At 38.8% G+C, this 15935-nt stretch overlaps 1 protein-coding gene across 1 annotated transcript in view; it reads right to left on the reverse strand.

Moving 5' to 3' along the window:
• vwc2 (von Willebrand factor C domain containing 2) overlaps positions 1-15642 on the reverse strand; it is a 33460-nt gene extending 17818 nt beyond the window's left edge. Inside the window, exons 1-2 of the mRNA XM_023825670.2 lie at positions 15251-15642; positions 1268-1890 (exon numbers count right to left, since the gene is read on the reverse strand). Coding sequence (XP_023681438.1) covers positions 1268-1795 — 528 coding nt within the window. The 5' untranslated portion in view covers positions 1796-1890; positions 15251-15642. The remainder of the gene's footprint in view (positions 1-1267; positions 1891-15250) is intronic.
• Positions 15643-15935: the final 293 nt, after the last annotated feature.

Here is a 15935-nt window from a genome sequence, read left to right on the forward strand (position 1 = left end):
ACTCTGCATCTTTAACATATTTCACTATTCATTTACATTACAGTACATGGTCATTGTAGTGTAGAAGGAAAATGTATTTTGTATCCAATGCTGTGCAGTATTTTTGCATACCGACTAATGAGTTCATTAAGTGTTGAATTATTCAGAAGTTAATGTTTAAAACATTATTATGCCAAAATCCTTGGGGGACTGCTCTATAGGAGTTTAAAAGTTAGTGATATTTGGGGAAACTATTCGTTTTCCTATTTAGAATAATGGAATTATGGGATTTGGAAAATTTGATATTCTGTGATTTTCAGGAACAGAATACTTTCGACTACCAACGGACCCCTGTAAATATATTTCTTTGATTAAATAACAAATTGAGCAATACATATGACAATCATACACAGAAGCATATTTGCAAATATTCACAAAAAATGCCCTGGAATCTGGAGAGAATATAATGTAGTTTATATGCCTTGCAAGCTACTTTGAATCTGTTAGGTGTATAGGCCTATGCATTCAGCAGAGGCCTCAAGTGAAACCAAAATGACAAGTCATGACAAAAGCAAAAGTTACAAAGGTTGTACTTGGACAATGCCTTTGGGCTTATGTTATAGCTTCTGGTGTGCACTAATGGAAGACACTGATGTACCATAAATAGATCTGGTAGAATGGATAAACTCTTACTACCTTCATCTAATTTACCAGCCTAGGGCCACTTGCCTTTATATATTTTTCAGTCTTTGTGGCCTGAAAGATTTCAGGAGGCTGCAAAAACCAGACTTTGGCAGCGTAAAAAGACAGAAAATCTCAATGAGCCAAAATTAACTCAAACTTAGGTTTCATCAAAGTCTACTCAGATTATTAACACTAAAAGTGTTGCTATTAAGATTTGTATCATTTCACTCAGGACCAGTGGTAATCATTAAATCAATAAGTACTGTTATTTAATAACACATCAGCACTGATTTGTTAACACTATGTCCTTACATTGAAAAATTCTAACATAATTAGTTTGAAATCCTCATATTATCCTACTTAAAAATCTGTTATTTGTTAAAGGAAAAAAAGTTTGGAATATGGATAATACAAATTGTGCGAGAAAAATCTAATCAAATGATGCATCACCAGGGTCGTGAGGAATAAAAGAAAATCCTGGTCACAGCTAACAAGCAAAAACATATATAGACTGTGTGTAAGAGTACACCTCAGCAAGACACTTTGCTATTTAACATAGAGAATGATATCAATAAAAATAACACCATCATGTTAATGGCCTAACCTTGAACTCTTCCAGGGCCATGTAAATCTTTCCACGGAACTCGCAGTAGTTCTTCTTCTCTTTACACTGGGGGCAGCATTGGCTGGTGTCAATACGGAGACAACGGGGATGCACTTTGGGACAGTCAGGTTTGGAGCACAGTGGTCCCTCCTCTGTACACAGGCATGGGCAAGTGGATGGGCCTGGTGTGAACTTCTCCCCAATAGCGAAGACAAAGCCAGTCTCATCTACACACCCCTTTCCCCGGTAGTCTGGATATGCATATTCATCCAAGTTGGCCTCACTGGTAGTGCCTTCATCCTTCTGCTCCAAGAAGTCAGTCATACCAATGGCTGTCCAGTTGGCCCCTCTGCTGTCCTCCTGGCTGAGCTGCTCCAGGTGCTGCCGGACAGCCAGACTCAGTCCCCCCTTGGATGTATGCCTAACCACTCTGTCCTGCGCCAGGGGCAAGGGGACTGTAGGATAGCAGAGTACTGTGAGCATTGGGCTGTATGCCAGCAGGAGAAGCCATGGTACAAAAACCGGCATGATGTTGAGAGGATTCAGCACAGCCCACCTCCACCCACAAGGGGAGAAACACCCCGTCTCACATAACAGACCTCACATTACGATTTCTCTTGCACCTGCAAAGTAAGCAGACAGAACATTAGAAAATATGTGGGAGATAATGATAAACCACCACAAATAGGATTCTGGTCAGCTACCTCAAGCTGGTCAGAAACTACAGAAAGAAATCAAACAGGAATATTTTTGAAGCTAAAGAATCACAGAAACTTGTAGACAATGCGCAAGCCAAACACAATACTGAAAATGATTTGGATAACATAAAACCATATAATATATAAATATTAGTGATACGTAATATTTTTAGCATAAGGGCATATCGTAGCTTTAATATTAAATGTATTTGCTTAGGTACACAGTGTGGTTAATCTGTATTGTTAATAATGGGTCGAAACGTAGTGCTCCCAGTGCATACAGTAGTGACTTTTTGTATTATATGAAAAGGTCTAGATAGAAAATGACAAAGCAATTTGACATGAAAAGTGTACAGTACAGTATGTCTTGAAATAGTTATAATAAATTGAATTTTTAGGTTATCTATCAGGCTAGCAGACTGTTATGGGTTGAGGTCAGGGGTGCCCAAGTATTAGTCACAAATTTTCACATACATGAGGATCTTTCATCCCTAACCCTTGTGAATGTGAAGGGGTTACTGTATTTCTAAATAATTATTGAATAGTAATTGTTTTAAATAATCATTAAATGATAATAAAATGTCATAACTATTACTGAATCAGTAATAGCATACAATGCATCTCTTTTTTGTTATTTTATATCTACTACTGACACTATTACATATGACCACTCATTTGCTGTTCACTTCCTGAAGCTTTTCTTATGCTTAGAGTCTGGTGTTCCACAGTCTTTAGATTTTCATTTGGCCATTCTTGACTACTCTCTCAGCTTTTCTTCTGAATTTCCGTTTTAAATTTCTGAGTGTGCACACAGCCCTGCAGTGTCATGCCCTTTTATGGGGATTGGTGAGTCATTTACATATGTTAATTAAGAACATCTGGCATGCACTTTCAATTTAAGAGGACAATGGAATTCATCATTATAAGTAAACATTTGCGAACAATTCTGAGGTTTAAGAACACGTTGTGAATCTGACGTAGACTTTCCTTAGAACCTTCTTAGGACCAAAGGACCAAGAACAAATTGAAGAAAAACGTAGAATGATATTGGGGAATGAGACCAATATCTGAAGAAGAAAAAAATCTTGTGCCCTAAGTTAGGGTCAAAAAGCTGTTTTTAAAAGGATGCATGTTTTATTAAATGCCACTTGTGCTGGATTCTACTTTTAAATGAAACATTTCAATATTTATTTAGTAGTAATTACTACTCAGGTGTATGCTGTACATACTGACTGCAAAGACTAAATTTTATAACAAATGAAGACAACAAAATAACAAACAAAATAAATAATTAATGTACTGGTCCCGGACTGTGGCCAGTATTTCATTGAGCCATGGAACGCTGGGGGTTTGGGGGGGGATTAATTTCTAAAATTAAACTATGTATTTTCATGTCACACCTCTTTTTAACACAACTTGGCACATTTGTGCATCCTGATTGCAAAGAGAGAGAAACAGCTAAACATTAAATCTGGCTTACCGATCAACACCCACACCCCCCGGCTGACAAGCTGTACTGCTCTGTACAATTTTTGCACAATGTATGCCAATTCATGGTGATCAAATGTAGAGAAACACCCTGGATGAGATGTTCCTCACAGAGCAATTTAGAGACTAGCTATGAGACTAGGCCTGTCGCGATAAACGATAAATCAATTAATTGCATGATAATTAAAAAGAGGTCGATAATTTTTCCGGCTGCGATTAATTTTCATTTGCATGCTTGTTTGTTTTCCTCGTGTCTGTCTTTACCAAATGGGAATATCGGTTCTTTGTAGCAAACCGGCTCATTTGGCTCAGCTCACCAAGAAGAGCCTGCTCTTTCGGCTCCTAAACGGCTCTTTTTAAAAAACTGCCCCTCTCTTCGTTTAACCTGATGCTGATTAGCATGACCTGATTTGAGCTTGTTAAAAATAAGACACTGTCTTGTGGGCGGGCTTTTTCGGAAGACAACGTGTTCCGGCCACTGTCGTCCTTAATGTTTAGGCAGCTCAAAAACCCGGACAATTCTATAAACATTAATAAAACGGCTCTTGAACAGGAGCCGGCTCCCATCGTTCACTAAAAAGTCGGCTCAAAGAGCCGTCTCATTCGAGAACGACACATCACTAGTAATGCAGCGTGAACTTTCGTGTCAGTGGGCTCTTTTCATGGAAATGCGGCTCGCTCATTTCCGGTCTGTGAAAAATGGCATTGGTTTATATATGCCGTTTACAGGACTTGCCCAAACTTATGATCAACGACGTACATCGCTTTTGTAAATCCTTCTCCAAAGTACCAACGCGTAAATTAGAGAAGGGCTTTAAGATGTTTGCCTTGTCTTACATCTACAGATACGAAGGGGAGTCTTATTCGTTCAACTTTGTGGCTGGCGTTAGCTATAGTTTACGTTAATAGACGTTACGCCCGGACAGTGATAGTGTATGCATGTGGCAATGAAGTAACTATGAACATCCCCAGTCATTCTAGCGGAGAATGTTTAACTTAGTATGTTCTATATGTACTTAAGTAGACATTGCGTTAATCTGTGTTTGCTATTCTTAGTGTCAAACAGAAACACGGGAACAGGAGAGGTTGCTGCTTCAGATCCATGAAGAAGAACGACAAACATCATAGTGTAAAAGTATGGCAGCACTGGTAATTTCTCAGAGTTCTAATTAAAGCTGTTCAATATTCAGATTTGTGTTATATAGACTCATCAAAGCTTATGATAAACCGCCATAAAACGAGCCACGGAGATGCTGCAGCGAACGCTTTCAGACAATGTTGTGAAAATACACTGTATAAATAAAATTGAATATTTAGGTACAGTATTATACTGTATTATATAGCGTATTTTAATTATACACAGTTCAGTAATTTAATTTGTACAGTACTGTAATTTGAAAAGCGTTTGAAACGGTGGTACTATATTTTGCAATCAAAATTAGTGACGCTGTCCGTTTTATAACTTACTATTCATGTAAGAAATATACACGTGTCAGACTGAGACATGAAGAAGAAAAAATCGGTTATGATGATCATCCGATTATAATTATCAATTTCGCCTGAGCAGATGTGTTCACTATAAGCGGTAAAGTAAAATGTAGCAATAAATTATATGAAATGTGAGTATAAATATCTTGGATTTGCCGAATTTCCCAGAGGTGTGTGTGGAAACTTAAAACTCGATTGTATTTTGAGGATGTGGTGCACTTAGGAAATTATTGTTTTTTTTTAGCTTCTGAAACACAAGTTTATCCTTTCTTGCGCTCATAGTTACTTAAACCGGAAGCAAGTGAGCTGTATTTCGCACTGGCGGATATGACGTCACTGCGATATTATTGTTTATCGCAATAATTCCTGGGACAATTTATCGTCCAGCAAAATTTATCGTGACAGGCCTATATGAGACTATGAGACACAATAATAATAATAATTGATACTTTATTGATCCCCGCCTCCCTCAACTTGCTCTTTGTAGAGCAAGCTGTCCGCGAAGGGCAGCCACCCGTAGCGGCGCCCAGGGAGCTGGGGGTAAAGGGCCTTGCTCAAGGACCCGCAGACGTGCTGAGGCTGGGCTTGAACCGGCGACCTTGTGATTACAGGCACACGGCTTAGCACACTGAGCCACACGCTGCCCCCTGTGGTCACCCACAGAGGCACAGTGTTACCCACACACGGAAAGTACACTATGTTTAATTATTTAAAATGATTAAAATTTCATATACTTGTATGATTTACATAATTACCATAAAAGTTGTATTTAATCACCTTTTTTACAAATACATTTCAAGGCCAAGAAATGGCTTGTAAACTGAATGAATACATTTTATGCTCTCCTTTCTATTTCAATTCCATCATACAGTAGCCAGTTAAGAACACCTGCTTCCTAATGCAAACAGCCTCCTCCTCCTAAAGTGGCTGCAATTGAACACATATGGCTCACAGACAGGGTGAAGGAGTTTACGTATTTCTTCGACCTTCGGTATTAGAACAGCTAATTTGCCTCATCTACGCGATTATGAATGCATTGTGGTTGTTGGCATCATATGAGGTGGATGCAGGGTCTGAGAAACAGCCACTCTCCTAGGATTTTCACATACACGGTCTACAAAGCATGGTACTGTGAACAAAAAACATCCAGACAATGGCATTTATGTGGCCAGAAACACCTTGCTGATGAGAGAGGTCAGTGGAGACTAGGCAGATTAAAGCTAAAAGGAATGCCAGCTCAGTACAGCAGTAGTGTGCATAATGACTTGTCTGAAAACATAACTCATCTACCTTTGAAAGTTCTGGAGGGAAAAGTGGGTCCTATCCAGTACTAGCTAGCTATTCTGAATAAAGTGGCAATGGGGTGTATATACCATTCGTGTTGTGCAGTGTTCATGTTAAAATACGTGCAAATTTTTATAGTAGGTAGATCATTCTGACTTGGTCATTTTAAGTAGCTCGCAAACTAGCATACCTTCAGAGCGTATGTTTAGTACGGCAGTTGACATAGGATGCTACGCTCAGAGCACACAATCTCCTGAAAACGTTGACCATTTAATTTTTCTTAAAAAAACCTCTCAAAGAAGATTACTGACATACTTGTTTCACCACGGGAGTCAGTCATGTTTATCTTCCTCATTCTACATGTCTGTCCATGCAATGTTTTTTATTTTTACCTTATTGCACTTTATTTTGCTTGTATTATGGGATACTTGACTACACTAGATTTTTAGTTACCAATAAAATATGATAAAATTCTAATTATATTTGCCTTTTTTAATTCATTGAAATGTAAAGGATTGTGTGACATTTCATCATTTTGACTACTAACCCCAGTATCGAACTGAATCGAATTGTATCGTGAGAATTTCTGAGGTATCAAAAAAAATCGACCCATTGGCTTAAGGAATCGATATTGTATAGTATCGCGAGGAAACCTGTGACAAATGTGACACCCCTACAAATGAGACTACAAGCTGAGAAAGGAACACTGCACCAGCAACAGAAAGACAGTTACACTAAAGTTCAGGAATTAGTTCCAAAGTTTCATGAGAAGTGAAATCCCACAATCTAGCTGCTGGCAGCAAATGGCCCTGCTGTGGAAGTTTTACTGTACAGTACTGTAAATCAAGGTTGCTGCATACTTTTTAAAATGAAATCTTATACCTCAGCAAATTATAAATGTGTGTGTGAGAAAGACAGTGAAAACATTGGGCTCAATGTGTGGCCCTGTGCAGCATCTATATATTGTAAATACTTTTCCACGTGTGCTTTTGGGCTGCAGAGGGTCATGTGCGCAGCAGATTGCATTCATACTACCTTTGGCTATGGATGTGAGAAGTCGCGGTTGGTGCATGCATACAGCACTGATATTCCACTACAGAAATATCAGAGGAGAGGGCAGATGCATTGCAACAGACACAAATACAACCAGTGTAAACTTTTATGAACAGTTATTAGTCAAAGCCAGGACCCCCCCCCTCCACTATGCAAATTTTATCACCAATATTTTTAAATGCCAGAATAGTTTTGCTTTTTAAAATACTATATACCTCGGCATAATGTCTGGACAGTATGAAAAATGAGCTATGTGGGTACCTCTGACCCTTGTGATACAGCTGTTCACCTTAACTACTACAATAACAACAACAATAGCTATTCTGCTAATCTTCCTCTACCCTTTTGTCGATCACTAATCTGTGAAAGTCGGCGCTGCCACCTACTGGAACTACTTAATTATCTTCCATATGTGCATTCGGTGCAAACATGCAGTTTCTACTAGAGATCTGGGCTACTGTACATACGCACCGACTGCAGTTGTCCGCAGCCAGCCATTGATGACAAAATTTACATCATTTACCCTCGTCCTCGTACCTACTGAAAGCACACACAAAAAAGTAAAGTACCAAACATACCATTCATATTTTTACTAATACTGCTACAACACTGGTCTTTCATTTTTGTATGCTGCACCAATGTTAAGGTAAATGTAAACTACCTTAAAAACTACTATTGTCTCAGCCCTAGTAGCAGAAACGTTTTTGGACAGGGGTTTTCAACATACTTGGAAACTTGCACCTCCATGTCAAATATTTTTTCTGGTTACTAACAAAGTAAATTAGAAGTAAATAATGACTTTAATCTGTATTCTTTTTCACAAATGATAAGCTAGCAGTAGGCCATTACACTAAAACGAACTGCAGATTTATTGTGTAACGGTAGTAATTTTTAGTATTTTGGATTAACAGATAAAAGATTTGCTCAAAAACATGAACAGAATTCTAATTTGTATTTATATTAGCAGTGGGTGAAAAAAATAGCGATTTTATGATCGTGATCCTGGGTTTGACGATTCATAATTCATAATATTCCAAGATCGACCTAATAACTTTATGCCCCATGACTTTTAAAATATTTTTGCAGAATTTCTTATATTGGTCTTATCATATAAGGAGCACTAATTTCTCTCTCGCCTGCAGGAGGGTTGCAGTAGTATTGCGCAATCACCTGGCACTGCCATCTTGGAATATCAGCCGTGGTAGTGCAGTACTCCAGCATGTGAATGCGAACAAGTCAAGTCAAACAGGGATTTATTCTCACACCAATCAAGTTCAGTACACTACTTACAAATAACGTTATATAGAAGCAAAATAAATCAATTGAAATAAAAGGGCATGATGAAATGACAAAATGGATATTACTGAATGTGACCTGGTGTCAGCTATGATAATTGTCACAGCATACGCTGGCACTGAGCGGGAATCCAGCAAGCAATCGGGTGAACATGGGGTTTATTACGGGTGAATGACACACTCGGGGATACGGAGCACAAGGCAGAACTGACGTCAATGACCGGACTGGGGAAAGACTAACAAGAAAGCACTTAAATACACTGGACTAATGAGACAACTAGAAACAGCTGATAACATGGGGATTCCACACGGGGTAGATGAGGGAGCATGGTGCACAAGAGGATCGGCACAATCAGGGCATGACAATAATATTGTTGTGTTTTTTTTTTCTTCTCCAAACATGGTGCGTAACACAAGCTAATGAAGTGACTCTGCATTTATAAATTTATATGCCATTTAGAGCTTTTTAAACTTCTCTCCAAATATATTAAGCTGCTATATAGTATCTCATATCTCATTCCTATCAGATTATATATAATCAGAATCAAATGGAATCGGATTGAAATTGAATCATTAGCTTGTGAATCAGACCATCTGTACCAATACCCAACCCTAATTTTCTATCAAAATGTTTTATATGATACCTGGAAAAATTCTTAACACTTTGCAATATTGTGATAATATCAGAATAATATCAAATAATGATACATATTACGATATAGCATATTCTCTGTAAATCCACTGAATAAATAGTTTACATAAAATGACCGCATGGAGAGGCCTATTTCTTATTACACTTTGAATTATGTACATGACGACTAAAAGGAAGGGGGTGGTGCAGTGGTTAGCATTGTTGCCTCACACCTCTGGGGCTTGGGTTTGAGTCTCCGCCAGGGTACCATGTGTGTGGAGTTTGCATGTTCTCCCTGAGGGGTTTCCTCTAGATGCTGTGGTTTCCATCCACTGTTCAAAAACACGCTGAGGCTGATTGGAGTTACAAAATTGCCCGTATGTGTGGGTGAATGGTGCATGTGTGTGCCCTGCAATGGATTGGTGTCCCACCCTGGACTATTCCCTGCCTTGTTCCCATAGTCTCCAGGATAGTCTCTGGATCCCCCACACCCCTGAATAGGATAAGCAGTTTCTGATAATGTATGGATGAATAAAAGGTACTTACTCATATTTGATTATTTTTCTCCTTTTATTTAGAATTTTCGTGCAAATTTTTAATTGAGCACATACCAAAATATAAAATCTGAATGTAAAAAAGATATTTTAGCAACATAAGGTTCATTTTATGGACTGTTGTGAGCGATCTCCACCAGCCAAAAAGGGGATATTCAGTCAGATATGCTGATTTTGATATCGTGGTGTTCTGTCTTTCAGTTTTCTGTAAAAGTTCTGTATGGTACCTGCATATTTATGCATATTTATGGGTCTCATTAGGTGCCCCAGTCACAGTGGGGTGACCATACATGTCCCTGCCAATAGGACAAACAACTAGAGAAATGCATGTTATTTTTATTTTAGTTCAGAGTGAACCTATAAACTTGTATACCAAAATACCACTTAAATAACACTTAAAACAACATGTAAAAAACAATTTTTTTTGTCAGTGGAATCATTAACACCAATAACAAATAAACCAATAAACAATAAAACAACTACTGTAAATATGGACTGCTGTAAAACAGCAGGATAAACGGATCGGACCATGTCAGAAAAGGAAATGCGGTGTGCACATGCTCGAAAACGCTGCGCATTTACAGACATGCAAGGCACAAATCAGGGAGGTGGTATGGATCTAGTAGACACCCCCATTGTCCAAATAACTTAAAATGTGTGCGACTTAAAAGAATGCGATTTGCAACCCAACAAAATAAGCAATAGAGCATAATATGAAATGACACACATTTTTCTATTGTCATATATCATCATATCACAGCCTAAATCGCAAGCCTGCAATGAGCCTGAATCCTACACCAGGTTCGGTAGGGCATGAGGCAGGGGACAAGCATGATATAATAATAAGTCCATCACAGAGCAGAGACACAACCATACGCCACGGCAAAATAGACAACAATTCACCTGTCTGAGATTTTCCAAACTGAGGGAGGAAACCCACTCAAATGCAGAGAAAACATGACACTTCCTCACACAAAAAGCTGGCGCGAATAGAACTAATAGTGCCACTGTGAACGTTTACTTCTATTTAATAATTCCAACAAAACAACAATAAAATTGTTTGAGCAGCAATAACTAGGGAAAATACTAAATATAAAAAAACAGGTGTAATAAACTACAGTTCATAATATGAACACTGGAAAAAAAATCTCATGGCATTGTATTTAATATTTGTTCACACATCGGATATGTATGTACATAGCTTAAAACTGCACAGTATTAAGTAAAAGTTATTTCATGTTACGCAAACTCTCCACTGGAAAATGCCTACATAAGTATACTATTTAAAGAAGAGAATTTCATCAGTCATGGGACAAGATGCTGTTGAAACAACAATGTATTTCCCAGATGAGCCTGTCACCCCCCCCCCCCCATCTAATCCCTACTTCTCACATACCCTTCAGCCTCTAATCTCGAGCCCCCTTAAAACTCTCCCCACCGCACTAAAAAAATCTTTATTTTAAGCTCAACTTTGTGTGATTTCTCTCAATGTAATCAGGTTCATTAGATCTGCGCACTCACATACCCTTCAGCCTCTAATCTCGAGCCCCCTTAAAACTCTCCCCACCACACTAAAAAAATCTTTATTTTAAGCTCAACTTTGTGTGATTTCTCTCAATGTAATCAGGTTCATTAGATCTGTCCTTTCATGTTGCGCCACTAATTGATGCTACTTTAATATTGGAGTAGCCTGTCTCAAAAGTAAATAGGCTCCAGATCACCATCTATGTAATTCAATGTCAAGAGTCTTCTGTGGTCATCCATCCCTTTACTTCCACTTTTTAGCGTTGATTCATTTTTGATGCTATTGGTCTAAAAATGTGAACTTCATCCATACGTGTCTGCAGTTTTAAAAAGATCTGTCAAATACATTTTGAATTCTTTTGATAATGAGAAGTGTCTGAATTGACACCATAACTGAAGAAACACTGTTTAACTGCAGCAAAGGGTGACGACAAAAAAATAAAAACCTTTAATATCATTCGCTACAGTGGATACCACTGATGTGGAAAGGCCACTTATCCATAGATGGATTTCCACAAAAAATGTTTCAAATGTGGCCTGTGGACTTTGAGGGCTGTTGTATTTTAATTGATCAAGAATCTACAACTACAACGTATATGTCAAAAGGCAGAGTTCAGTGACACTGATTTTATTTTGAAAACAAATTAAATAATCCTTATGTCAACCTCCTCAATTTTTTCAAGTTCAATTTATCTAAGCATCTAAAATTGGACAGATACCAATACCAGGATAGGCTTGAATTAGAAAATAAACTCCGCTTCACAGGCTGGGTTTTCAGGAAGAATTTGTCAGGCTGTGCTACACTGCCCCTGTTTAGTTCCAGATGAAATATTACTTTCCAAGATTTCAAATCCACCCACAATCACATATCCATACAAATGTATTGCTTACTGCTCAAATGCATCTCCATCTGGTTACATGGTGTTTTGTAAACTATTTCAAGCTACATACAGAGCAGACAAGAACAGACAGCATACTAGTGGTGAGGGGACAGACCCAATCTGTTATACTGTACCCTGGATATGTTAGAAATTGATACTGCTGTTCTGGAGAAATTAACAATAGTCTCTCAGACCGCCTGAGGTCAATTCAGAAATGTCTTTTCAAAAAAAGACTTGCTAAAACTCTAAAAATATGAATATCTTGACTTATGTATTTAACATATTAAGTATTCATGTTATTCAAATGAACCTACTGATTAAAGTGATCAGTACTTTTGGTGTTTATGTTAAAGCAATGCTTTGATTTTATTACCATTGTGGAATTAAAATTAACCCTTGTGCAGTGAAAATTAGAGATGCAGGTATCAGTGCCAATCCAGACCTATTTGACGGATCGGGTATCGGCCATGCCTGACCGATCCACGTCCTATACTTACTTATTTAGTTTTTGGCAATCTCTAAAAAGATAGCTCCTATTTCCTGTTAAATCTATTTGTACAATCAATCGCACAACAGCTCTTTCCCATTTTACGTGTTTTTTTGCGGCATTCAAATCAATCGCTAACGCTGCCCCTCAGTCTTTTTTGCTACTCAGTGGGTGTGAGTACAGTGACTTCCGCCTTCTATGACGTCATGCGCATACCCTTCGCAGTACGAGGAGCGTAAGATAAGACGTGACGATCTGGGAGTAGTTTACGCTTTTAACAGAAACCAGTAGCACAGCGATTTGCGATCTTTGCAAAATAAGAGAGGTGGGAATAACGTTTAATACTTAAATCTGCGCTGCCAATCCATCATTTTCTAAATTTTTCATAGAGACTAAAAATTGAGAATCAGCCCTTCTAATTAGCGCCCCTCCCCTTCCTCCTGGTTAGCAAGTTGTAAGTCCAGCTTTTCTTTCTTTTTTTTTCTTGGCTAAAAAAGTGCCCCACTTGGTGCTGGGTGTGTATGTGTCTGTGAGCAGGTGATTTTAATATCATTGTTTATCCAATATGTTTTAATTAAAACATTGCATATTTTTTTTAATATTTCCCAACCCCTGTGGCCAGACTTTTTGCATGTCAGTCCTTCCCGCTTCAGCAGGTGACCCTCCATGTACCTACTGCTGACAGGACTTGGACTGCTGACTACAAACTACACAACCAAGGTGGCTGAAGTACAGATGAGTCAGGTAGAAGACAGTGTTATTCAAGATCAGGAAACTATTCAAGATCAGGAATTTGACAACTAGGAACCAAGACACATAGCAAAACCTAAAAATAAACCAAAAGTCAGAACCAGAACAAATCCAATGGCAAAGCCAAAGAAAACTGTGCAGGGGTGGATAGTTTATGTGCTGAAAGAAAAAATACAGACCAGAATTTAGTTTCAACCAACCAACCAGCCAGTAGAGTATAAAGGGTCACAGTCACAGAGTACTCAAATGGTTGGTTGAAACAAAATCTTGGTCTGGATTTTCACTTTTTGGATCTGAGATATCCACCTCTGGCTGAAAGATCAAAACAGATTCAGAAAGCCAGAACAAGAGACAAGCTCACCAAGGCCAAATAGAAAAGAATAAAAGCAAGGAGACCGACTAGCACATACTTAAAAAACTGATTGCAAGTGTAGGTGATTATACATTAGAATGTTCTTTACGTGGACATGGCCATGGAGAACAACCACATCTGTAGCAGATAACTAATGAACTGCATTCTGGACTGGATGTGACAGCCAGAAACCAAAAATTGATAAGGAGAACTAAAGTAAATCCATCATTCTTCTAACTGCTTATCCTACAGTAGTTAGGGTTGCAGGGTTCTATAATAATTATAAAAATATGACTAACTATGGTAAGCGGAGATATCTGAGAATCCTAAATATGCTATATGACTTGCCAGCATAACCGGAACTCAATGTTAAATGTCTGTACTACTCCTGTGCAGCAATACATTTAACTTGGAAAAGTGAGTTAATCTAATGGTGAACTGTAGTAAGTTTCCAGTTTAATCTTACATACCACGATTACATATTTAAGTACTGTTCCCAGGGAATCTTCCAGTTCCTTGCTGAGGTAAGACATGTTGTGCTGAAGTCCTATGAAAATCCAGGCAACATGGGGCAGTGTACTTGGTCACCTGCTATTCCTGGCCGTTTACTTGGCTACTCCACCTCTCCCTGGTGATGCTGCCACATGTTGGGTTACTGATCTGGACTTTTATAACTATATAATACACTCTGAACAGACTCCACTCAATCCCATGGTCTCTTTTGTCTTCGGTGTGCACTGATCACTAAAATGAGCGATCCAAATATAGATGGCTAGGCAGGTCCCCCATTCGCTGATCTCCTTTTACTTAGACAAACATGTACCTCGGGCACTTAAAAGCTCCGGTGCACTGCAGGAATTTCTTGGCCAGTGAACCGCGCAGGGCACGGCTTTAGAACCACGACTGGAACAACTTAGGCGTCCCGACGAGCTGGCTGCGGCTCGTCGGCGTTTTCTGGGCTCCTAATATGGGTTTAGTGTCACTTTGTAAGGTTTGTTTTCGCACCTGTGGGTCGCGACGTGCCGTGCATAAGAAATGATAGTAGAATAAGCTTCACGCATGACGACTGCCTGACGGAGTCTTACCGCTCACCGCTTATCATACGAAGCCACACTGGGTTTTATCGGTGTAAAGTTTGGAGAGAAAAAACACCCTATGTCAAGTGATTACTTATCGCTCTGGTGAAAACGCAACTGGCTAGGTATATAAAAATATAATAACAATATCAATCGAGGTCGACCCGTTCCAATAACTTTTATATTGCTTTTATCACTATAAGAAGACTAAGAAAAACAAATCATGTCATTAACCGTTTAGACTAATGAACAGTCTAGAACGTAATAATTATTTCCTATTAACCAAGATTGACGCCGCCAATGTTGAAGTTGTACGAAACATCGTTGAACAACCAGATGTTGGTGTGATATTTACCATTGGTTAAGTATCTATTTACAAATAAATAAGGGATTTGATGAACAGCAGAAAGGCTCGCGCTTACCGCAGTCCGTCGCCCCGCTCCGTCAGTTGGCTTCCAGTTTAAAAGCACACGTCTCGAGCGCTGCCGAGCGCGTTCCGGACAAACTCCAGGCGAGACGAGCTCGCGATTCCCCGCGCGTATCCCGCACACGCCTGCATCTGCAAGCCTGCTTAACGTATGTAGGAGGAGGGTCGATTCAGTGCAAGTCTGGTTCGCATCGGCAGGAGGAGGAGGGTCGGCTCTCTTTGAGGAGACAAGCTAAGCCGTTTCATGAAGCATCCCCCCTCCCCAAGAGTATCTGTCATTTGCAGTTGCAAGCAGCGAGCACCATAAATCCCAGTCTTCGGCAGTTTAGGACATGAGACAGGCAAACATGAATATATTTCAGATAACGCACGAGCCCGTTTTAGGTAATATTATTTTACACATAATGTGTTATTTTCAAACACCAGCTGGTACAATATGGTAATTAACAGTTATTTAAATACTAAATGATATACTTCATTGGTTTAGTCAGAAACGAGCAGAGTGAACTCGTGATTGTACGAACCAATCCTACATCTGGAATAAGGTATAGTTGCAAATACTATTGTGAAATATTCCAAATGAATGTTGGCTTTAGGTGAATAATAAAATCAAATGTTTGTTGAGAAACAAGAGATTTTGGATATTTTAATGACATTTACATGTATATCTTAGGTTTTCG

Source organism: Paramormyrops kingsleyae, chromosome 9 (genome assembly GCF_048594095.1).
Source record: "Paramormyrops kingsleyae isolate MSU_618 chromosome 9, PKINGS_0.4, whole genome shotgun sequence".
Classification (NCBI taxonomy): domain Eukaryota; kingdom Metazoa; phylum Chordata; class Actinopteri; order Osteoglossiformes; family Mormyridae; genus Paramormyrops; species Paramormyrops kingsleyae.